This window comes from Oreochromis aureus, linkage group 22, assembly GCF_013358895.1.
Source record: "Oreochromis aureus strain Israel breed Guangdong linkage group 22, ZZ_aureus, whole genome shotgun sequence".
In the NCBI taxonomy this organism is placed as follows: domain Eukaryota; kingdom Metazoa; phylum Chordata; class Actinopteri; order Cichliformes; family Cichlidae; genus Oreochromis; species Oreochromis aureus.
This window is the reverse complement of record NC_052962.1, coordinates 4,586,881-4,612,959: the sequence shown is the minus strand read 5'-3', so window position 1 is coordinate 4,612,959 and position 26,079 is coordinate 4,586,881. Positions and strand designations below refer to the sequence as shown.

The window sequence follows — 26,079 nt, the reverse complement described above, 5'->3', positions numbered from 1 at the left end:
TAGTGTTGTCTGATTTGTGTAGGGTTTTTTGTTTGTTTTTGCCCACTTATTATCTTTTTCAACGAAAATTGCCAAACAGTAACCCATGAATATTTTGGAGCATCTAATGATGTCCATCGCTTTGTTTTCCTTTAGATGTAGATGGTAAGGTCATCCATCTGGTGGAGCGTGCCCCACCTCAGCCCACTGTATTCTCATTTGGGGGTGCAGGTGTTTCTACTAATGGGGCAGAGGGTGGAAGCAACAGTAGCAGCAACCATGGCTCCTCCCAGGGTGCCCCACATGACCGCAATGGCAACAGCTATGTGATGTTGGGGACCTTCAACCTACCTGTCAACATGATGGACTCACAGCAGATACAGGTGGGGTCAAGGCCTGCATGCAGACAAGGAACCCTGTTCATTTTTTTTCTGAGAGGAAAAAACTTACACTCCTGTGGTGAATATATGTAGACCCTACAAAGGTGCTGTGTTCAGTATTCATGCTTGTGCATAGTGCAGAAGTTAATTACTTTATTATCATGTTTGGTGTTTTACAACTATGGAAGGTTACATTTCTGAAGAAATACATTTCAGATTACAACACAGGTTACGTTACAGGGTTTTAGGGGGATTTTTGGTTATGATGTTCATTGGCCTAAGTTTAACAAGAAAGTATAAGTCCCCTGTAAGAGGCTTTTTTGGGATTTTTTGTTTTGTTTTGCAGATGTCAGTTCAGCAGATGGTGGCTGGAGTTGGTGAAACCAGGGTCAGCACTGGTTTGGGGGTAAAGTATCATTATTCACTAATCATTTCTTTATCCTTTTTTATTTGAAACCCCTTGTACCTCACTCTTCATGTAAATCTAATACATGTTTGTGCGTCTGTAGAGCAATGGCTCAATGGATCCGCAAATCAACTTGGATCGGTCAGTTCAGAGTGAACCCAGGGTGAGGCTGCAGCTTGCTGAGAACCTGCTTAGAGACGCTCACTCTCTAATCCACAGTTTGGAGGTACAGTACATGACTGTTTTCATATGTGCTGTGGGTTTTTATTTGCAGCCTCACAGTGTCAGATTTGTTTTGGTACTGTGCTGTCCCTTTGTTTTTTATGAATAGATTTTTGTCACATGGGTTCTCAGCATACTTTTGGTGATGTAAACAGGAAGTATACTGTAACACTGTTATCAGAGGACTCAGAGAATCAGTTGTGTGTTATGGCTTCTGTTACAAGTTGTTTTTTCTCTTTTTTCTAGTGTGAAAATGGAAAATATAATACAAAAATGTGGAAGAAAAACATTTTTCAGGATTAAAATACTCTGACATATGTCTTATACATATCAACTGAAGGATGTATATCAACTAAAATGGTAGGTCTTAGTAAGCACCATCCTTAAATTCAGTGATTTAAGGATTCCAGTCATCACTGTCTTGCTGGTTTGAAACCAGACGTGATGACTGAACACAAATGATTAGCCAATAAGTAACCCAGTTTAAGTTCCTTTCTGAATCTAATAGTAACTGAGAGTAACAAAATGAACTTTAAGTTTTATTCAGTCTGTCCTGAAGCTAGTGACTGAAACTCCAAAAGTTGAATCTGTTCATCTGGACGTAGCGTTTTGTGGGAGAAACGTTTCGTCACTCATCCAAGTGACTTCTTCAGTCTCAACTGACTGCAGGTTTCCCCAATCTTATAAACAGTACATTTGCATAATGACTGAAACCAGCCCACTGAAGGAACAATGGGCTGTGAGGTCAGTTCCTTAATCATAATTATGCAAATTCCCATGACCATTGATCAACAATCACTGACCAAAACCCACTGATCAAAGAACACTGATCAATGGCCATGAGTACCATTCACAGAGAGTTGGGGGATGGCTGCAATCACAGCATTGTAAGATGGCGAAAGATGTACCCTTAGGCCCCCTCCTCGATTCAGAGATGGTCTTTCCCTTTTCACGTAAATGGCCTCCTTGACTCCGCGCTCAAACCAGCGTTCTTCCCTGTCCAGGATGTGTACATCCTCATCGTTGAAAGAGTGTCCACTGGCCTGTAGGTGTAAATAAACTGCAGAGTCCTGGCCTGATGAGGTTGCTCTTCTGTGTTGTGCCATCCGCTTCGCTAGAGGTTGTTTGGTTTCCCGATGTATAAATCCTGGCAATCCTCCTGGCACTTAACAGCGTACACTATGTTACTCTGTTTGTGTCGGGGGACCCGATCCTTGGGGTGGACCAGTTTTTGGCGCAGCGTATTTTGGGGTTTAAAAGCCACAGAGACCCGGTGTTTAGAAAAAATGCGTCTCAACTGTTCCGATACTCCTGACACACATGGGATCACTACAGGTTTTCGCCTGGGCAGCGGTTGTCCTTCTCTCCTGGATCGGCTGGAGCTTTCTTTTAGGTGCCTTCCCAGCTTTGACAAAAGTCCAGCTGGGATAACCACATTTACTCAGGGCCTTCTTGATGTGCTGTTCTTCTGCCTCCCTGGCCGCTGTGTCAGTGGGGATGGTGTTCGCTCTGTGTTGTAGCGTCCTGATGACACCCAGTTTGTGCTCCAGTGGATGATGAGAGTCAAACCTTAGATACTGATCCGTATGCGTGGGTTTACGGGTACACGTCAGCTTTTAGATGTCCCCATTACTGATGGAAATCTCACAGTCTAAGAAGGCTAACCTGCCACTTTTCATATCCTCCCTGGTGAATTTGATGTGTTGGTCCACCGAGTTAATGTGATCCGTGAAATGTAGTACGTCCTGAGATTTAGCGACTGAAAATATGAAGACATCATTAATGCGTTTACTAAGGTGACAAAACAAGGGAGCCAGTGATTTGTTCCTATACAGTCATATACAACTGGAAGTCTTTTTGCAAGTTTAGGGCCTTTCATTGACTTCACTTTTCAAATATTTTTCAGAATCTATCGACTAAACTGAGTGACGAGGCAACTGTGTTTGTAAATGAGATTAAACAAAAAATAAACTTGATGAAATTCCGTGGGCAGATTGTACATGGACAAAAGAAAGCTCAAAAGTAATGACAAAATATGACATTGAGTTTTGTGCAGACTGTACTCTCCAAGGATTGTTTTGAATCAAAATACTACAACTTTTCTCTTCAGCGACAATACTATAGAAATAGCCCAGGTTCAGTTCCACCACTCTTTTCACAACAGTTGTTCTGTTGAGCAGACAATAAGCAAATTTAGATGCTGGAAGTTTTCTTAGGGTTACCTGAATATAGCTTTACCCAAAAAACTAGTGAAATGCTTGTGGGAACAGTGACATGTTATGTGTTGCAGGGAGTGCCCAGTGACAGCTCCCATTCAGAGGCAGGGATACTTCAGTCTTCTTTGTCCCCAACACCGGTGTCCTCATCTCTAAGAAGGGCTGAAGCACCACAAGCAGTACTTGCCAGCTCGCCCCCAGCAGCATTAGCTTCCACCCAAACTGAGAGACCAGCTATCACTGGGCCCAAGTAAGTCAAAATTAATAACTGGTATCTGATCATATGGTTTATACAGTTTGCTGTGTCATGTGCTAGACAGTTTCTAGCTACTGCTGCTACTTCAAACTTCCTAGACAGACTGAGCACTCCAGTGTTTTTTCACAGAATCGTTCATCCTCTGTGATCACTACTATAAGAACTTCATCCTGACAGGCCTGTGTGGAGTTTGGTTGTCGTGTTCTTTATTTAGCAAATTCTATACTGGTATAGAAGTTCCTTTTCTGTCGTCCAGTAAACAAAACATAATAAACTAATCATTTACTGGATTGCACTGGATTGTATGAGGAGCAGGAGATGCACTGAAAATGAGAACAACAACAGAGAAACTAACTAAGATTGTAAATATCAGTTTTATGATTCTGATGCTGAGCTAAAATGGTTCAAATAAATTGGATCAGTAACATGAAAAAATTTTTTAATCTAGCTATTCAATTCCAGTTTCAATTCAGTTTTATTTATAGCACCAAATCACAACAGCAGTCACCTGGAGATACTTTATATTGTCAGGTAGAGACCCATACAATAATAGAGAGAAAGTCCCCAAAATCAGACAACCCCCTTTTGCAAGCGCTTGTTGAGAGTGGGAAGAAAAAAATTCCCTTTGAAGAGGACAAAACATCCAGCTGAACCAGGCTCAGGGAGGGCAGCCATCATCTGACATTATACACATCTACTGGTTGAAGAAGCTAACAGGACTCCACGAGCGCCTGTCAGCGCACAAAACTGGGCTGCTAACAGTATGCACTCACCCAGACTGGATGACATCGGGCAGACGTATTGTGATTATAAAGGCTCACAACCAGAGATGGGCAGATTACTTTTTTCAAGTAACGAGTAATGTAAGGGATTACTATTGCAAAAACGGTAATTAGATTACCGTTACTTTCACGTAGGAACGCTGCGTTACTGCGTTACTAAAACCGTGATTTTTGCGAGAATGTCTCATGACAGTGACGTGGCGAGTGCGACGTTCGTGACAACAGCTGTCTGCAGATCAACAATGGATAATATATCGAGTGCGGGAGAGAGTATGAGCATGCAGCGTTTAAAGCGTGGAAGTACTGACCTTACTTTGAGTTTGATTCCATAAAAAGTGACAAAAACATTAGCGTCCGCTGTTCACTGCGTGGGAAGAAAACTTCTTTTTAAACCCCTAAACTTCCAAGCAAGCACCGAGTACGCTACGATGTAATGTGAAATTCACAGAGAAACTTGCGGATTCTTCCACTGACCGCTGCGGCACACCTGCACCAGGGTAAACCTCCGCCTAACCCACTCCTGCTTTATAGGTGAAAATAGAGCAACAGGACAGCTAGTCTTTGATTTTATTTATTTTCTGCTGTGTTTTACTTGCATCTACTTGAAAGAGTGAGTGTAAACACAAAAAAAATATTTTATTTTATGTGCTGGAATGTGCAGAAAATAGGTTTAAATGTTAAACAAATTTCTTCCAGTCAGAGAATGTTGCATATAATTTAATTTTTGCTTGATGCATGAAGTTAAAAGATTAAAACTAATAAAACAAGTTTTAAAAAGAGAGTTTTCCATTTGATTACATTTTGTATGATGAATTATGCAGAAAAAGTAGAATTGGACTGAAAGATCTATCGCTTTATTACCTATTCAGGTTGTAAATTGTGTTTTTAAAAAGTAACTAAGTAACTAAGTAATTAATTACTTTTGAAAATAAGTAATCAGTAAAGTAACGGGATTACTTTTTGGGGGAAGTAATCAGTAATTAGTTACTGATTACTTTTTTCAAGTAACTTGACCAACACTGCTCACAACCATACAACAGCCTCAAATTAGCAACTAGTTACCTGGCTCTCCACAAAATAGAAGCTCCTCAGGCATCATCATCATCATCATCATCTGCTGAGTAGGCGTATGAGACAGTACATGAGTACGTCTCTGAAAGGCATTAGAAGGGCTAAAGCACCAGCTGCTCATTGATACGCCAGACCAACCAACATGACTATCAACTACACTGACTAAGAAAGCCTATGACTCAGTGCCCCACTCATGAATACTGTAGTGGTTGGTGATACAAGGATTGTGGCACATAAATATTCTTCATTGAGAACTCAGTGGGCAGGACCTCAACACTGGAGGTCAACACTGGAGGTCAACTCCAAGCCAGTCATACAAGCCACCGTCAATCCAGAATATACCAAGTAGTGACATAAAATTAGTGCAGACTCTCAAAATAGCATCATGTTAGCATATCATTTTGTATGTCATAGCTTCTTTAAGCTCTGCAAATGTAGTTTTTCTCCAAAATCACTTTCTAAAAGCACAACAGATTTCAATGGATCCAAAGTGACCAATAACACATGTCAAAAAATGCCAGACTTCATTGTAGTGCTGACTCTTCTTTCCCATTGTTTGTCCTCAGCCACCCTAGTCCCGCTGAGTTTGTGGAGGTTCTCTCTGAGGTCAGGAGGGTGGAGGAGCGATTACGTCCCTTCATAGAGAGAACCCACTCAATCCTCGGAGCTGCCACCTCAGCAGACTACAACAACAATGTGAGATGAACATGTAGTGGCCATAGCAAAATATTCACAAAATACATCTCAAAACGTGACAGAAGCTCTTTCTTGCTAAGAAATGTGCCTTTTGTTCAGCAGGGAAATTGTCATTATCTTTTAGAGTGATAATTAATTAATATTAATTAATAATTAATAAAAAGTGATAACATGACAAACTGTCATATTGTTATAGTTGCAAGAAATAATTATACTTTGTTTTTTATGCTAATAATAAAATACATTTAACACTTAAACATTGTCAGAAGTTCACTGGTTGACTTTCTTTCGCTTAGTGTATTTAAGACCATCACTTATTTTGAGTAAAGGTAGTGTTGGTATATAATAAACTGGCCTATTTTAATGTAATAATCCATATCATGGTAAGAACCTGTCAAGAAAAGAGAAACAACAGCCCATCCTTGGTTTGAATTATGAATACTACTCTAGTTTTATACTGAGCCAGAAATTATCCAGCACTGATGAAGTGACTTCCATAAGGGAAACCAGGAGTTTCTCTGCAGATGAGTAGATATTGTCACATCAGTGCTTTTTAGTTTAAGCATTGATCATGATTTTATAACTCTTTTCACAGACCCAGGAAAGAGAGGAAGATCAGCGCATTCTTAACCTGGTTGGAGATGCTCTTCGTCTCTTAGGGAACACGCTGGTTGTCCTTGGTGACCTACGCTGTAACCTGGCAACCTCTCCTCCACGTCACCTGTATGGGGTTCGCCCCTTGGCTCACTACAACCACTCACTTCTGCTTCAGGCTGGTCTGCCAGTAGGTTCACCCTACACTGATTTTTTGGCTACTGTGAAGAACTATTGTGTTAGGATATAGTGCAATAACCGTAACTGTTAGGTTGAAATTGTTAAATGTTGCCATTATTGTACTGAAATTTGTAAGCCTTGGTTTAAGCTGTAGGATCAAAGACATTCTTCTGTTTCTGTTCCCCTCCCCGGCCTGTTGAATGTTGAGGGGCAATAGTGTAACTGTAGGCACATCCTATGTGAGGGTTCTGTTTTACTTCCTGCCCTTTATATGCTCAGCTGTGCTGTATATGGTAAACTGTTAGAGGAAGCTAAGCCTCCTCTAACAGGGTGAGGGGAGATGACCCTTTGTCAGCAGGAATTCACACAGACACACCCCCATCCACACACACTCACTCACGTGCACCCACACACACACACACACATGCTCGCACATGCCTACACACACACACAGTGTTTTAACCTTTTGTGACCATAGGGGGGGTTTACAATGGGTGTTTGTGTGACCACTGAGTTAATAAAAGAGCTGCGAGAGGAGGCCGGAGTTTGGAGTTGTCTGGGATCAGGTGAGGAGCTTGCAGCTCCAAGACCCTGGTCTGATCGGCTCCCCTTGCAAGTTAAAATGGATCGAGCTCTGTCTTGCTTTGTTCACGGGAATAAGTCTCTAAACCAGCGGGACCTGCGAAGCGCAGACCCAACAGTAACTTTACAAGTGGAACAATTATAACATGCAAGCAATGGATGCTGTTTGAATTGTACCGAATATAATATCTTTATCTGCCATTGTAAAGGTGTACAGTGAAATGTGTTTTTCATTATATCCCTGGCTGGTGCATACAATTAAGGCACATTTAATTTAATTTAATTGATTAGGATTGAAAAGGGACCATGTACAATATAAGCATTGTACAAGAGCTAATTTGTATCTGCAGTCCCTTAGGTTATAAAGCAAAACATCACAGGAGTTAAATATCACATAAGAAACGAAAATTAAAGCTGCAAGCAGCGTTATGAGGGCCCTCGCACTCGGGCGCGTCGAGCCACGCCCAACTCCTACAACCAGCACGTCCGATCTGATGTCAGATTGATGGAATTCATGCATTTAACCACCAGCTAACATTTCATCTCATTCAGTCATGATTATAGTCGTCCCACTAGGTGGCGCTCTAACCATTACTGACAAATGGCATAATAAACATTTCCGAGGTCGAGTCTCATCATGCCTGCGACCTTTGGGAGAGATTGGACATTGTGTTTTGGAGTGACAGCAGATTACTGCTTTTTGGCGAGTGATTCAAACTCCACGTGCCGCCATGACCATCCCGTTTCCCTGAACGTGGAAACCTTCGCAATTTAACATCACAAAGGTCTTTAGATTACACACACTGGAGATCGCCTCAATCTGATGAAATCCCTTGGAGGAGTTCGTCAAAGTATGAGGCCTGAAAAGAAGGGAAATTGTCGCCAAAATTACACATTAATTTCAAAATGTCTGACTTCCTGTTGGATTTGGGATATTGCGCCAAGAGACTTTTTTGTACATCTTGATATCTTCCATAAGCTTACCAGGTTTCAGACTCATACATAAAACACAGAGCAGGGGCTGTTGATTTGAAATTTTGTAGGGGGCGCTGTGGAGCCATTTTGCGCTATTCAATGAAAGTGGTAAAATAACAAGAAAGCGCTCATCACATTGGAGGTATGCGCCAAATTTCAAGACATTTTAAACTTTCCAAGCCCCTCAAAAGCCACTTCAATAGTCATGGTGAACAGCGTTACCACCAGGGTGCGCCGTTCAGTTTAAAGTCACAATTTTCTCACTGAAGCATCATGAGGGACTGATGGTGATATTCACCGCTTTTCAGGTGGCCAGGATGAACCTGTGAAAATCAGTACAACAAAATGAAAGACATGACATTTCCTGCTGCCACTAGGTGGCGCTCTACGTATTCCTGACAATGGGCACATCAATCTGTTCAGGGCGGGTCTGACATCATGCCTGTAAAGTCTGGTTCTGATCAGACTGGATTTCATTGAGTTACACTAATTTGTTTCTTCATGGCGAGACATCAATGTTCGCCATGCTGCTGGGGTCACACCCTTTCGCGAAAACTCACAGTTTTCACTGTAAGTCAAGACCAACTCCTTAAGGCTTTCCTGGAGAAACTTGAGGCTGCAGATGTCACCCATCACAATACTGTACACCAAAGTGTAAAACATGACATTTCCTATTGCCCCTAGGTGGCGCTGTCCTTGGTGTCAAATATGGCACTTGAAATATGTTCAGGGGTGGAGTCTTATCATATGTGTGCTCTTTGGTCCAGGTCGGACCATGTATGAGGGAATGAGAGACAATAAAATTTTCATGGCGAGTCATCGAAATTCGCCGTGGCGCCACGGCCTCACAGTATCCCGAAAACTCAAAAGCTCCGCAATTTAACATGGCCCAGGTGTGTAGTTGACACTGACCAAAGATGAAGCTTATACGACCAAATCCCAAGGAGGAGTTCGAAAAAGTTCGAGGCATGGAAATGGCAAAATTAGAGCCAAAATGTGACCTTCAATCCAAAATGGCGGACTTCCTGTTGGGTTTGCGTCAATGGGCCCACTGACTTTTTTGTTCGTCTTGGCATGATACACGTGTGCCAGATTTCATACATGTAGCTCAAACGATGTGTTCGTAGGGCTGCATTTAACAACGCATAGGTGGCGCTCTAGAGCCATTTCCCAATGCTCATATGTAAAACCATTAAAATACAAAATTTTTCACCAGGCCTGACATGTGTGCAAAATTTCATGAGTTTTCGAGCATGTTAAAGCCCTCAAAAGGGCAATTCATTTCAATGAAAAATAATGATAATAATAATAATAATAATAATAATAATAATACTAATTAAAGCTGCAAGCAGCGATATGAGGGCCCTCGCACCCACGGCGCGTCGAGCCACGCCCAACTCCTACAACCAGCACGTCTGATCTGATGTCAGATTGATGGAATTCATGCATTTAACCACCAGCTAACATTTCATCTCATTCAATCATGATTATAGTCGTCCCACTAGGTGGCGCTCTAACCATTACTGACAAATGGCATAACAAACATTTCCGAGCTTGAGTCTCATGACGCCTGGGGCCTTTGGGAGAGATTGTACATTGTGTTTTTGAGTGACAGCAGATTACTACTTTTTGGCGAGTGATTGAAACTCCACGTGCCGCCATGACCACCCCGTTTCCCTCAAAGTAAAAAGCTTCGCAATTTAACATCACAAAGGTCTTTAGATTCCACATACTGGAGATTGCGGCAATATGATGAAATCCCTTGGAGGAGTTCGTCAAAGAACGGTGCCTTAAAAGAGGTGAAAATGTCGCCAAAATTACACATAAATTTCAAAATAGCTGACTTCCTGTTGGATTTGGAATATTGCTGCAAGAGACTTTTTTGTACATCTTGATATCTCCCATAAGCTTACCAAGTTTCAGACTCATACATAAAACACAGAGCAGGGGCTGTCGTTTTGAAATTTTGTAGGGGGCGCTGTGGAGCCATTGTGCGCTATTCACGGAAAGTGATCACATAACAAGAAAGCCATTATCACATTGGAGGTGTGCGCCAAATTTAAAGACTTCTTAAACTTTCCAAGCCCCTCAAAATCCACTTCATCTTTCATGGTGAACTGCGTTGCCACCAGGGTGTGCCGTTCAGTTTAAAGTCACAATTTTCTCACTGAAGCATCACGAGGGACTGATCGTGATATTCACTGCTTTTGAGGTGGCCACGAAGTACCTGTGAAAATCAGTACAACAAAATGTAAGACATGACATTTCCTGTTGCCACTAGGTGGCGCTCTACGTATTTCTGACAATGGGCACATCAATCTGTTCAGCGCGGGTCTGACATCATCCCTGTAAAGTCTGGTACTGATCAGACTGGATTTCATTGAGTTATACTAATTTGTTTCTTCGTGGCGAGACATCAATGTTCGCCATGCTGCAGCGGTCACACCCTTTGACGAAAAGTCACAGTTTTCACTGTAACCCAAGACCAACTCGTTAAGGCTTTCCTGAAGAAATTTGAGGCTGCAGATGTCATCGATGCTGCAGCAAGGGTACTGACAGGGACTAGAAAGAGAGTGCATATTTCTCCTGTTTTGGCTTCCCTTCATTGGCTTCCTGTTAAATCCAGAATTGAATTCAAAATCCTGCTCCTCACATACAAGGTCTTAAATAATCAGGCCCCATCTTATCTTAATGACCTTGTAGTACCATATCACCCCATTAGAGCACTTCGCTCTCGCTGTGCAGGCTTACTTGTTGTTCCTAGAGTATTTAAAAGTAGAATGGGAGGCAGAGCCTTCAGTTTTCAGGCCCCTCTTCTGTGGAACCAGCTTCCAGTTTGGATTCGGAGACAGACACTATCTCTACTTTCAAGATTAGGCTTAAAACTTTCCTTTTGCTAAAGCATATAGTTAGGGCTGGACCAGGTGACCCTGAATCCTCCCTTAGTTATGCTGCAATAGACGTAGGCTGCCGGGGATTCCCATGATGCATTGAGTTTTTCCCTTCCAGTCACCTTTCTCACTCACTATGTGTTAATAGACCTCTCTGCATCGAATCATATCTGTTATTAATCTCTGTCTCTCTGCCACAGCATGTCTTTCATCCTGTTTTCCTTCTCTCACCCCAACCGGTCTCAGCAGATGGCCGCCCCTCCCTGAGCCTGGTTCTGCCGGAGGTTTCTTCCTGTTAAAAGGGAGTTTTTCCTTCCCACTGTCGCCAAAGTGCTTGCTCATAGGGGGTCATATGATTGTTGGGTTTTTCTCTGTATTTATTATTGTGCTATCTACTGTAAAATATAAAGCGCCTTGAGGCGACTTTTGTTGCGATTTGGCGCTATATAAATAAAATTGAATTGAAAATTGAATTGAATTGAATTGAATCGATCACAATACTGTACCCCAAAGTGTAAAACATGACATTTCCTGTTCCCACTAGGTGGCGCTGTACCTGATGTCAAATATGGCAGTTGAAATATGTTCAGGGGTGGAGCCTTATCATATGTGTCCACTTTGGTCAAGGTCGGACAATGTATGACAGAACGAGAGGCAATAAGATTTTCATGGCGAGTCATTGAAATTCGCCGTGGCGCCACGGCCTCACCGTAACCCGAAAACTCAAAAGCTCCGCAATTTAACATGGCCCAGGTGTGTAGTTGACACTGACCAAATATGAAGCTTGTACGATGAAATTCCAATGAGGAGTTCGCAAAAGTTCGAGGCATGGAAATGGCAAAATTAGAGCCAAAATGTCACCTTCACTTCCAAATGGCGGACTTCCTGTTGGGTTTGCGTCAATGGTCCCACTGACTTTTTTGTTCATCCTGGCATGATACACATGTGTGCCAAATTTCATACATGTAGCTAAAACGATGTGTTCGTAGGGCTGCATTTAACAAGGCATAGGTGGCGCTACCGAGCCATTTCCCAGTGCTCAAACGTAAAACTATTAAAATACAAAATTTTTCACCAGACCTGGCATGTGTGCAAAATTCCAAGAGTTTTCGAGCATGTTAAAGCCCTCAAAAAGGCCCTTCTTTTGCTTGAATACTAATAATAATTAAAGCTGCAAGCAGCGATATGAGGGCCCTCGCACCCCCGGCGCGTCGAGCCAAGCCCAACACCTAAAACCAGCGCTTCCGATCTGATGTCACATTGATGGAATTCATGCATTTAACCACCAGCTAAAATTTCATCTCATTCAACCATTATTATAGTCGTCCCACTAGGTGGCGCTGTAACCATTACTGACAAATGGCATAACAAACATTTCCGAGCTCGAGTCTCATCACGCCTGCGACCTTTGGGAGAGATTGGACATTGTGTTTTTGAGCGACAGCAGGTTACTGCTTTTTGGCGGTGATTGAAACTCCACGTGCCGCCATGACCACCCCGTTTCCCTGAACGTAAAAAGCTTCGCAATTTAACATCACAAAGGTCTTTAGATTCCACACACAGGAGATCGCGTAAATCTAATGAAATCCCTTGGAGGAGTTCGTCAAAGTATGAGGTCTGAAAAGAGGCGAAAATGTCGCCAAATTTACACATTAATTTTAAAATGGCTGACTTCCTGTTGGATTTGGGATATTGCTCCAAGAGACTTTTTTGTACATCTTGATATCTCCAATAAGCTTGCCAGGTTTCAAACTCATACATAAAACACAGAGCAGGGGCTGTTGTTTTGAAATTTTGTAGGGGGCGCTGTGGAGCCATTTTGCGCTGTTCAAGGAAAATGAACATATAAAAAGAAATCGCTCATCACATTAGAGGTGTGCGCCAAATTTCAAGACTTTTTAAACTTTTCAAGCCCCTCAAAAGCCACTTCATCTTTCATGGTGAACTGCGTTGACACCAGGGTGCACCGTTCAGTTTATAGTCACAATTTTCTCACTGAAGCATCAAGAGGGACTGATGGTGATATTCACCGCTTTTGAGGTGGCCACGATGAACCTGTGAAAATCAGTACAACAAAATGAAAGACATGACATTTCCTGGTGCCACTAGGTGGCGCTCTACCTATTCCTGACAATGGGCATATCAATCTGTTCAGGGCGGGTCTGACATCATCCCTGTAAAATCTGGTACTGATCAGATTGGATTTCATTGAGTTACACTAATTTGTTTCTTCATGGCGAGACCTCAATGTTCGCCATGCTGCTGGGGTCACACCCTTCAGCGAAAACTCACAGTTTTCTCTGTAACCCAAGACCAACTCCTTAAGGCTTTCCTGGAGAAATTTGAGGCTGCAGATGTCACCCATTACAATACTGTACCCCAAAGTGTAAAACATGACATTTCCTGTTCCCACTAGGTGGCGCTGTCCCTGATGTCAAATATGGCAGTTGAAATATGTTCAGGGGTGGAGCCTTATCATATGTGTCCACTTTGGTCAAGGTCGGACAATGTATGACAGAACGAGAGGCAATAAGATTTTCATGGCGAGTCATCGAAATTCGCCGTGGCGCCACGGCCTCACCGTATCCCGAAAACTCAAAAGCTCCGCAATTTAACATGGCCCAGGTGTGTAGTTGACACTGACCAAATATGAAGCTTATATAATCAAACCCCAAGGAGGAGTTCGCAAAAGTTCGAGGCATGGAAATGGCAAAATTAGAGCCAAAATGTCACCTTCACTTCCAAATGGCGGACTTCCTGTTGGGTTTGCGTTAATGGTCCTACAGACTTTTTGTTCGTCTTGGCATGATACATATGTGTGCCAAATTTCAGACATGTAGCTCAAACGATGTGTTCGTAGGGCTGCATTTAACAACGATAGGTGGCGCTCTAGAACCTTTTCCCAGTGCTCATATGTAAAACCAATAAAATACAAAATTTTTCACCAGACCTGGCATGTGTGCAAAATTTCAAGAGTTTTTGAGCATGTTAAAGCCCTCAAAAAGGCCCTTGTTTTGCCTGAATAATAATAATAATAATAATAATAATAATAATAATAATAATAATAAGAAACGGAGCAGATACAATAGGGCCTTCGCACTCTCGGTGCTCGGGCCCTAATAAGAAGAAGAAGAAGAAGAAGAAGAAGAAGAAACGGAGCAGATACAATAGGGCCTTTGCACTCTCAGTGCTCGGGCCCTAATTAAAGCTGCAAGCAGCGATATGAGGGCCCTCGCTTTTGGGCGCGTCGAGCCAAGCCCAACACCTAAAACCAGCGCTTCCGATCTGATGTCACATTGATGGAATTCATGCATTTAACCACCAGCTAAAATTTCATCTCATTCAACCATTATTATAGTCGTCCCACTAGGTGGCGCTCTAACCATTACTGACAAATGGCATGACAAACATTTCCGAGCTCGAGTCTCATCACGCCTGCGACCTTTGGGAGAGATTGGACATTGTGTTTTTTTGAGTGACAGCAGGTTACTGCTTTTTGGCGAGTGATTGAAACTCCACGTGCCGCCATGACCACCCCGCTTTCCCTGAACGTAAAAAGCTTCGCAATTTAACATCACAAAGGTCTTTAGATTCAACACACAGGAGATCGCGTAAATCTAATGAAATCCCTTGGAGGAGTTCGTCAAAGTATGAGGCCTGAAAAGAGGGGAAAATGTCGCCAAATTTACACATTAATTTTAAAATGGCTGACTTCCTGTTGGATTTGGGATATTGCTCCAAGAGACTTTTTTGTACATCTTGATATCTCCAATAAGCTTGCCAGGTTTCAAACTCATACATAAAACACAGAGCAGGGGCTGTTGTTTTGAAATTTTGTAGGGGCGCTGTGGAGCCATTTTGCGCTCTTCAAGGAAAATGAACATATAAAAGAAATCCTCATCACATTAGAGGTGTGCGCCAAATTTCAAGACTTTTAAACTTTTCAAGCCCCTCAAAAGCCACTTCGTCTTTCATGGTGAACTGCGTTGCCACCAGGGTGCGCCGTTCAGTTTAAAGTCACAATTTTCGCACAGAAGCATCATGAAGGACTGATGGTGATACTCACCGCTTTTGAGGTGGCCACGATGAACCTGTGAAAATCAGTACAACAAAATGAAAGACATGACATTTCCTGTTGCCACTAGGTGGCGCTCTACGTATTCCTGACAATGGGCATATCAATCTGTTCAGGGCGGGTCTGACATCATCCCTGTAAAATCTGGTACTGATCACATTGGATTTCATTGAGTTACACTAATTTGTTTCTTCATGGCGAGACCTCAATGTTCGCCATGCTGCTGGGGTCACACCCTTCAGCGAAAACTCACAGTTTTCTCTGTAACCCAAGACCAACTCCTTAAGGCTTTCCTGGAGAAATTTGAGGCTGCAGATGTCACCCATTACAATACTGTACCCCAAAGTGTAAAACATGACATTTCCTGTTCCCACTAGGTGGCGCTGTCCCTGATGTCAAATATGGCAGTTGAAATATGTTCAGGGTGGAGCCTTATCATATGTGTCCACTTTGGTCAAGGTCGGACAATGTATGACAGAACGAGAGGCAATAAGATTTTCATGGCGAGTCATTGAAATTCGCCGTGGCGCCACGGCCTCACCGTAACCCGAAAACTCAAAAGCTCCGCAATTTAACATGGCCCAGGTGTGTAGTTGACACTGACCAAATATGAAGCTTGTACGATGAAATTCCAATGAGGAGTTCGCAAAAGTTCGAGGCATGGAAATGGCAAAATTAGAGCCAAAATGTCATCTTCACTTCCAAATGGCGGACTTCCTGTTGGGTTTGCGTCAATGGGCCCACAGACTTTTTTGTTCGTCATCGCATGATACACATGTGTGCCAGATTTCAGACATGTAGGTGAAACTATGTGTTCGTAGGGCTGCATTTAACAATGCATAGGTGGCGCTACAGAGCCATTTGCCAGTGCTCATATGTAAAACCATTAAAATATAAAATTTTTCACCAGACCTGGCATGTGTGCAAAATTTCAAGAGTTTTCGAACATGTTAAAGCCCTCAAAAAGGCCCTTGTTTTGCCTGAATAATAATAAGAAGAAGAAACGGAGCAGATACAATAGGGCCTTCGCACTCTCGGTGCTCGGGCCCTAATAATAATGATAAGAAACGGAGCAGATACAACAGGGCCTTCGCACTCTCGGTGCTCGGGCCCTAATAATAATGATAAGAAACGGAGCAGATACAACAGGGCCTTCGCACTCTCGGTGCTCGGGCCCTAATAAGAAGAAGAAGAAGAAGAAGAAACGGAGCAGATACAATAGGGCCTTCGCACTCTCGGTGCTCGGGCCCTAATAATAAGAAACGGAGCAGATACAATAGGGCCTTCGCACTCTCGGTGCTCGGGCCCTAATAATAATGATAAGAAACGGAGCAGATACAACAGGGCCTTCGCACTCTCGGTGCTCGGGCCCTAATAAGAAGAAGAAGAAGAAGAAGAAACGGAGCAGATACAATAGGGCCTTCGCACTCTCGGTGCTCGGGCCCTAATAATAAACGGAGCAGATACAATAGGGCCTTCGCACTCTCAGTGCTCGGGCCCTAATAATAACAATAATAATAATAATTAAAGCTGCAAGCAGCGATATGAGGGCCCTCGCACTTCCGGCGGCGTCGAGCCAAGCCCAACACCTAAAACCAGCGCTTCCGATCTGATGTCACATTGATGGAATTCATGCATTTAACCACCAGCTAAAATTTCATCTCATTCAACCATTATTATAGTCGTCCCACTAGGTGGCGCTCTAACCATTACTGACAAATGGCATAACAAACATTTCCGAGCTCGAGTCTCATCACGCCTGCGACCTTTGGGAGAGATTGGACATTGTGTTTTTGAGCGACAGCAGGTTACTGCTTTTTGGCGGTGATTGAAACTCCACGTGCCGCCATGACCACCCCGCTTCCCAGAACGTAAAAGCTTCGCAATTTAACATCACAAAGGTCTTTAGATTCCACACACAGGAGATCGCGTAAATCTAATGAAATCCCTTGGAGGAGTTCGTCAAAGTATGAGGCCTGAAAAGAGGGAAAAATGTCGCCAAATTTACACATTAATTTTAAAATGGCTGACTTCCTGTTGGATTTGGGATATTGCTCCAAGAGACTTTTTGTACATCTTGATATCTCCAATAAGCTTGCCAGGTTTCAAACTCATACATAAAACACAGAGCAGGGGCTGTTGTTTTGAAATTTTGTAGGGGGCGCTGTGGAGCCATTTTGCGCTGTTCAAGGAAAATGAACATATAAAAGAAATCCCTCATCACATTAGAGGTGTGCGCCAAATTTCAAGACTTTTTAAACTTTTCAAGCCCCTCAAAAGCCACTTCATCTTTCATGGTGAACTGTGTTGCCACCAGGGTGCGCCGTTCAGTTTATAGTCACAATTTTCTCACTGAAGCATCAAGAGGGACTGATGGTGATATTCACCGCTTTTGAGGTGGCCACGATGAACCTGTGAAAATCAGTACAACAAAATGAAAGACATGACATTTCCTGGTGCCACTAGGTGGCGCTCTACGTATTCCTGACAATGGGCATATCAATCTGTTCAGGGCGGGTCTGACATCATCCCTGTAAAATCTGGTACTGATCAGATTGGATTTCATTGAGTTACACTAATTTGTTTCTTCATGGCGAGACCTCAATGTTCGCCATGCTGCTGGGGTCACACCCTTCAGCGAAAACTCACAGTTTTCTCTGTAACCCAAGACCAACTCCTTAAGGCTTTCCTGGAGAAATTTGAGGCTGCAGATGTCACCCATTACAATACTGTACCCCAAAGTGTAAAACATGACATTTCCTGTTCCCACTAGGTGGCGCTGTCCCTGGTGTCAAATATGGCAGTTGAAATATGTTCAGGGGTGGAGCCTTATCATATGTGTCCACTTTGGTCAAGGTCGGACAATGTATGACAGAACGAGAGGCAATAAGATTTTCATGGCGAGTCATCGAAATTCGCCGTGGCGCCACGGCCTCACAGTAACCCGAAAACTCAAAAGCTCCGCAATTTAACATGGCCCAGGTGTGTAGTTGACACTGACCAAATATGAAGCTTGTACGATGAAATTCCAATGAGGAGTTCGCAAAAGTTCGAGGCATGGAAATGGCAAAATTAGAGCCAAAATGTCACCTTCACTTCCAAATGGCGGACTTCCTGTTGGGTTTAGGACATGGCCATAATAGACTTTTACGTGCGTCTCCCGAACGTTAGATATGTGTTCCGAGTTTTATACATGTAGGTCATACCCATCTCGGGGCTCGCTTTCTCATTTTTCTAGGTGGCGCTACTGAGCCAATTTTCCCTGGACATGTCTCACGGACATTAAAATACGTAAATTTTCACCAGACCTGACGCTGTCTGCAAAATTTCATGAGTTTTCGAGCATGTTTAGGCCCCTCAAAAGGCCGATTCATTTGCCGAAATAATAATAATAATAATAATAATAATAATAATAATTAAAGCTGCAAGCAGCGATATGAGGGCCCTCGCACCCCCGGCGCGTCGAGCCAAGCCCAACACCTAAAACCAGCGCTTCCGATCTGATGTCACATTGATGGAATTCATGCATTTAACCACCAGCTAAAATTTCATCTCATTCAACCATTATTATAGTCGTCCCACTAGGTGGCGCTCTAACCATTACTGACAAATGGCATAACAAACATTTCCGAGCTCGAGTCTCATCACGCCTGCGACCTTTGGGAGAGATTGGACATTGTGTTTTTGAGTGACAGCAGGTTACTGCTTTTGGCGAGTGATTGAAACTCCACGTGCCGCCATGACCACCCCGCTTCCCTGAACGTAAAAGCTTCGCAATTTAACATCACAAAGGTCTTTAGATTCCACACACAGGAGATCGCGTAAATCTAATGAAATCCCTTGGAGGAGTTCGTCAAGTATGAGGCCTGAAAAGAGGGAAAATGTCGCCAAATTTACACATTAATTTTAAAATGGCTGACTTCCTGTTGGATTTGGGATATTGCTCCAAGAGACTTTTTGTCCATCTTGATATCTCCAATAAGCTTGCCAGGTTTCAAACTCATACATAAAACACAGAGCAGGGGCTGTTGTTTTGAAATTTTGTAGGGGGCGCTGTGGAGCCATTTTGCGCTCTTCAAGGAAAATGAACATATAAAAAGAAATCCCTCATCACATTAGAGGTGTGCGCCAAATTTCAAGACTTTTTAAACTTTTCAAGCCCCTCAAAAGCCACTTCATCTTTCATGGTGAACTGCGCTGCCACCAGGGTGCGCCGTTCAGTTTATAGTCACAATTTTCTCACTGAAGCATCAAGAGGGACTGATGGTGATATTCACCGCTTTTGAGGTGGCCACGATGAACCTGTGAAAATCAGTACAACAAAATGAAAGACATGACATTTCCTGGTGCCACTAGGTGGCGCTCTACGTATTCCTGACAATGGGCATATCAATCTGTTCAGGGCGGGTCTGACATCATCCCTGTAAAATCTGGTACTGATCAGATTGGATTTCATTGAGTTACACTAATTTGTTTCTTCATGGCGAGACCTCAATGTTCGCCATGCTGCTGGGTCACACCCTTCAGCGAAAACTCACAGTTTTCTCTGTAACCCAAGACCAACTCCTTAAGGCTTTCCTGGAGAAATTTGAGGCTGCAGATGTCACCCATTACAATACTGTACCCCAAAGTGTAAAACATGACATTTCCTGTTCCCACTAGGTGGCGCTGTCCCTGGTGTCAAATATGGCAGTTGAAATATGTTCAGGGGTGGAGCCTTATCATATGTGTCCACGTTGGTCAAGGTCGGACAATGTATGACAGAACGAGAGGCAATAAGATTTTCATGGCGAGTCATCGAAATTCGCCGTGGCGCCACGGCCTCACAGTAACCCGAAAACTCAAAAGCTCCGCAATTTAACATGGCCCAGGTGTGTAGTTGACACTGACCAAATATGAAGCTTGTACGATGAAATTCCAATGAGGAGTTCGCAAAAGTTCGAGGCATGGAAATGGCAAAATTAGAGCCAAAATGTCACCTTCACTTCCAAATGGCGGACTTCCTGTTGGGTTTAGGACATGGCCATAATAGACTTTTATGTGCGTCTCCGAACGTTAGATATGTGTTCCGAGTTTTATACATGTAGGTCATACCCATCTCGGGGCTCGCGTTTCTCATTTTTCTAGGTGGCGCTACTGAGCCAATTTTCCCTGGACATGTCTACGGACATTAAAATACGTAATTTTCACCAGACCTGACGCGTGTGCAAAATTTCATGAGTTTTCGAGCATGTTTAGGCCCTCAAAAGGCCGATTCATTTGCCGAAATAATAATAATAATAATAATAATAATAATAATAATAATAATAATAATAATAATAATAATAATAATAATAATAAGAAACAGAGCAGATACAATAGGGCCTTCGCACTTTTGTGCTCGGGCCCTAATTAAAGCTGCAAGCAGCGATATGAGGGCCTCGCACCCCGCGCGAGCCAAGCCCAACACCTAAAACCAGCGCTTCCGATCTGATGTCACATTGATGGAATTCATGCATTTAACCACCAGCTAAAATTTCATCTCATTCAACCATTATTATAGTCGTCCCACTAGGTGGCGCTCTAACCATTACTGACAAATGGCATAACAAACATTTCCGAGCTCGAGTCTCATCACGCCTGCGACCTTTGGGAGAGATTGGACATTGTGTTTTTGAGCGACAGCAGGTTACTGCTTTTTGGCGAGTGATTGAAACTCCACGTGCCGCCATGACCACCCCCGTTTCCCTGAACGTAAAAGCTTCGCAATTTAACATCACAAAGGTCTTTAGATTCCACACACAGGAGATCGTGTAAATCTAATGAAATCCCTTGGAGGAGTTCGTCAAAGTATGAGGCCTGAAAAGAGGGGAAAATGTCGCCAAATTTACACATTAATTTTAAAATGGCTGACTTCCTGTTGGATTTGGGATATTGCTCCAAGAGACTTTTTGTACATCTTGATATCTCCAATAAGCTTGCCAGGTTTCAAACTCATACATAAAACACAGAGCAGGGGCTGTTGTTTTGAAATTTTGTAGGGGGCGCTGTGGAGCCATTTTGCGCTGTTCAAGGAAAATGAACATATAAAAGAAATCCTCATCACATTAGAGGTGTGCGCCAAATTTCAAGACTTTTAAACTTTTCAAGCCCCTCAAAAGCCACTTCATCTTTCATGGTGAACTGCGTTGCCACCAGGGTGCGCCGTTCAGTTTATAGTCACAATTTTCTCACTGAAGCATCAAGAGGGACTGATGGTGATATTCACCGCTTTTGAGGTGGCCACGATGAACCTGTGAAAATCAGTACAACAAAATGAAAGACATGACATTTCCTGGTGCCACTAGGTGGCGCTCTACGTATTCCTGACAATGGGCATATCAATCTGTTCAGGGCGGGTCTGACATCATCCCTGTAAAATCTGGTACTGATCAGATTGGATTTCATTGAGTTACACTAATTTGTTTCTTCATGGCGAGACCTCAATGTTCGCCATGCTGCTGGGGTCACACCCTTCAGCGAAAAACTCACAGTTTTCTCTGTAACCCAAGACCAACTCCTTAAGGCTTTCCTGGAGAAATTTGAGGCTGCAGATGTCACCCATTACAATACTGTACCCCAAAGTGTAAAACATGACATTTCCTGTTCCCACTAGGTGGCGCTGTCCCTGGTGTCAAATATGGCAGTTGAAATATGTTCAGGGTGGAGCCTTATCATATGTGTCCACTTTGGTCAAGGTCGGACAATGTATGACAGAACGAGAGGCAATAAGATTTTCATGGCGAGTCATCGAAATTCGCCGTGGCGCCACGGCCTCACAGTAACCCGAAAACTCAAAAGCTCCGCAATTTAACATGGCCCAGGTGTGTAGTTGAGACTGACCAAATATGAAGCTTGTACGATGAAATTCCAATGAGGAGTTCGCAAAAGTTCGAGGCATGGAAATGGCAAAATTAGAGCCAAAATGTCACCTTCACTTCCAAATGGCGGACTTCCTGTTGGGTTTAGGACATGGCCATAATAGACTTTTATGTGCGTCTCCGAACGTTAGATATGTGTTCCGAGTTTTATACATGTAGGTCATACCCATCTCGGGGCTCGCGTTTCTCATTTTTCTAGGTGGCGCTACTGAGCCAATTTTCCCTGGACATGTCTCACGGACATTAAAATACGTAAATTTTCACCAGACCTGACGAGTCTGCAAAATTTCATGAGTTTTCGAGCATGTTTAGGCCCTCAAAAGGCCGATTCATTTGCCGAAATAATAATAATAATAATAATAATAATAATAATAATAATAATAATAATAATAATAATAAGAAACAGAGCAGATACAATAGGGCCTTTTCGCACTTTTGTGCTCGGGCCCTAATTAAAGCTGCAAGCAGCGATATGAGAGCCCTCGCACCCCGGCGTCGAGCCAAGCCCAACACCTAAAACCAGCGCTTCGATCTGATGTCACATTGATGGAATTCATGCATTTAACCACCAGCTAAAATTTCATCTCATTCAACCATTATTATAGTCGTCCCACTAGGTGGCGCTCTAACCATTGCTGACAAATGGCATAACAAACATTTCCGAGCTCGAGTCTCATCACGCCTGCGAACTTTGGGAGAGATTGGACATTGTGTTTTTGAGCGACAGCAGGTTACTGGTTTTTGGCGAGTGAGTGAAACTCCACGTGCCGCCATGACCACCCCGTTTTCCCTGAACGTAAAAGCTTCGCAATTTAACATCACAAAGGTCTTTAGATTCCACACACAGGAGATCGCGTAAATCTAATGAAATCCCTTGGAGGAGTTCGTCAAAGTATGAGGCCTGAAAAGAGGGAAAATGTCGCCAAATTTACACATTAATTTTAAAATGGCTGACTTCCTGTTGGATTTGGGATATTGCTCCAAGAGACGTTTTTGTACATCTTGATATCTCCAATAAGCTTGCCAGGTTTCAAACTCATACATAAAACACAGAGCAGGGGCTGTTGTTTTGAAATTTTGTAGGGGCGCTGTGGAGCCATTTTGCGCTGTTCAAGGAAAATGAACATATAAAAGAAATCCTCATCACATTAGAGGTGTGCGCCAAATTTCAAGACTTTTTAAACTTTTCAAGCCCCTCAAAAGCCACTTCATCTTTCATGGTGAACTGCGCTGCCACCAGGGTGCGCCGTTCAGTTTATAGTCACAATTTTCTCACTGAAGCATCAAGAGGGACTGATGGTGATATTCACCGCTTTTGAGGTGGCCACGATGAACCTGTGAAAATCAGTACAACAAAATGAAAGACATGACATTTCCTGGTGCCACTAGGTGGCGCTCTACGTATTCCTGACAATGGGCATATCAATCTGTTCAGGGCGGGTCTGACATCATCCCTGTAAAATCTGGTACTGATCAGATTGGATTTCATTGAGTTACACTAATTTGTTTCTTCATGGCGAGACCTCAATGTTCGCCATGCTGCTGGGGTCACACCCTTCAGCGAAAACTCACAGTTTTCTCTGTAACCCAAGACCAACTCCTTAAGGCTTTCCTGGAGAAATTTGAGGCTGCAGATGTCACCCATTACAATACTGTACCCCAAAGTGTAAAACATGACATTTCCTGTTCCCACTAGGTGGCGCTGTCCCTGGTGTCAAATATGGCAGTTGAAATATGTTCAGGGGTGAGCCTTATCATATGTGTCCACTTTGGTCAAGGTCGGACAATGTATGACAGAACGAGAGGCAATAAGATTTTCATGGCGAGTCATCGAAATTCGCCGTGGCGCCACGGCCTCACAGTAACCCGAAAACTCAAAGCTCCGCAATTTAACATGGCCCAGGTGTGTAGTTGACACTGACCAAATATGAAGCTTGTACGATGAAATTCCAATGAGGAGTTCGCAAAAGTTCGAGGCATGGAAATGGCAAAATTAGAGCCAAAATGTCACCTTCACTTCCAAATGGCGGACTTCCTGTTGGGTTTAGGACATGGCCATAATAGACTTTTATGTGCGCCTCCGAACGCTAGATATGTGTTCCGAGTTTTATACATGTAGGTCATACCCATCTCGGGGGCTCGCGTTTCTCATTTTTCTAGGTGGCGCTACTGAGCCAATTTTCCCTGGACATGTCTACGGACATTAAAATACGTAAATTTTCACCAGACCTGACGCGTCTGCAAAATTTCATGAGTTTTCGAGCATGTTTAGGCCCTCAAAAGGCCGATTCATTTGCCGAAATAATAATAATTAAAGCTGCAAGCAGCGATATGAGGGCCCTCGCACCCCAGCACGTCGAGCCAAGCCCAACTCCTAAAACCAGCACGTCCAATCTGATGTCACATTGATGGAATTCATGCCTAGAACCACCAGCTAACGATTCATCTCATTCAATCATTATTATAGTCGTCCCACTAGGTGGCGCTCTAACCATTACTGACAAATGGGATAATAAACATTTCCGACCTTGAGTCTCATCACGCCTCACGAACTTTGGGAGAGATTGGACATTGTGTTTTTGAGTGACAGCAGATTACTGCTTTTTGGCGAGGGATTGAAACTCCACGTGCCGCCATGGCCACCCCGTTTCCCTGAACGTAAAAAGCTTCGCAATTTAACATCACAAAGGTCTTTAGATTCCACACACAGGAGATCGGGTTAATCTGATGAAATCCCTTGGAGGAGTTCGTCAAAGTATGAGGCCTGAAAAGAGGCGAAAAAGTGGCTAAAATTACACCTTAATTTTAAAATGGCTGACTTCCTGTTGGATTTGGGATATTGCTCCAAGAGACTTTTTTGTACATCTTGATATCCTCCATAAGTTTACCAGGTTTCAGACTTATAAATAAAACACAGAGCAGGGGCTGATGATTTGAAATTTTGTAGGGGGCGCTGTGGAGCCATTTTGCACTATTCAAGGAAAATGATCACATAACAACAAAGGCCTCATCACATTGGAGGTTTGGGCCAAATTCCAAGACTTTGTAAAATTTCCAAGCCCCTCAAAAGCCACTTCGTCTTTCATGGTGAACCGCGTTGCCACCAGGGTGCGCCGTTCAGTTTAAAGTCACAATTTTCGCACAGAAGCATCATGAAGGACTGATGGTGATACTCACTGCTTTTGAGGTGGCCACGATGAACCTGTGAAAATCAGTACAACAAAATGAAAGACATGACATTTCCTGGTGCCACTAGGTGGCGCTCTACGTATTCCTGACAATGAGCATATCAATCTGTTCAGGGCGGGTCTGACATCATGCCTGTAAAATCTGGTACTGATCAGATTGGATTTCATTGAGTTACACTAATTTGTTTCTTCATGGCGAGACCTCAATGTTCGCCATGCTGCTGGGTCACACCCTTCAGCGAAAACTCACAGTTTTCTCTGTAACCCAAGACCAACTCCTTAAGGCTTTCCTGGAGAAATTTGAGGCTGCAGATGTCACCCATTACAATACTGTACCCCAAAGTGTAAAACATGACATTTCCTGTTCCCACTAGGTGGCGCTGTCCCTGGTGTCAAATATGGCAGTTGAAATATGTTCAGGGTGGAGCCTTATCATATGTGTCCACTTTGGTCAAGGTCGGACAATGTATGACAGAACGAGAGGCAATAAGATTTTCATGGCGAGTCATCGAAATTACCGTGGCGCCACGGCCTCACAGTAACCCGAAAACTCAAAAGCTCCGCAATTTAACATGGCCCAGGTGTGTAGTTGACACTGACCAAATATGAAGCTTGTACGATGAAATTCCAATGAGGAGTTCGCAAAAGTTCGAGGCATGGAAATGGCAAAATTAGAGCCAAAATGTC

At 43.2% G+C, this 26,079-nt stretch overlaps 1 protein-coding gene across 2 annotated transcripts in view; it reads left to right on the top strand.

Annotated features, from left to right (window-relative positions):
• The window catches only part of LOC116332816 (large proline-rich protein BAG6-like), a 47,879-nt gene that overhangs the window by 1,406 nt on the left and 20,394 nt on the right, over positions 1–26,079 (top strand). Inside the window, exons 3-8 of one of the 2 annotated variants that reach the window (XM_039605200.1) lie at positions 211–362; positions 706–765; positions 869–991; positions 3,278–3,453; positions 5,879–6,008; positions 6,604–6,792. In XM_039605200.1, coding sequence (XP_039461134.1) covers positions 211–362; positions 706–765; positions 869–991; positions 3,278–3,453; positions 5,879–6,008; positions 6,604–6,792 — 830 coding nt within the window. Of the gene's footprint in view, positions 1–135; positions 363–705; positions 766–868; positions 992–3,277; positions 3,454–5,878; positions 6,009–6,603; positions 6,793–26,079 lie in introns of both variants that reach the window. The other variant, XM_039605199.1, reaches the window with a different exon arrangement.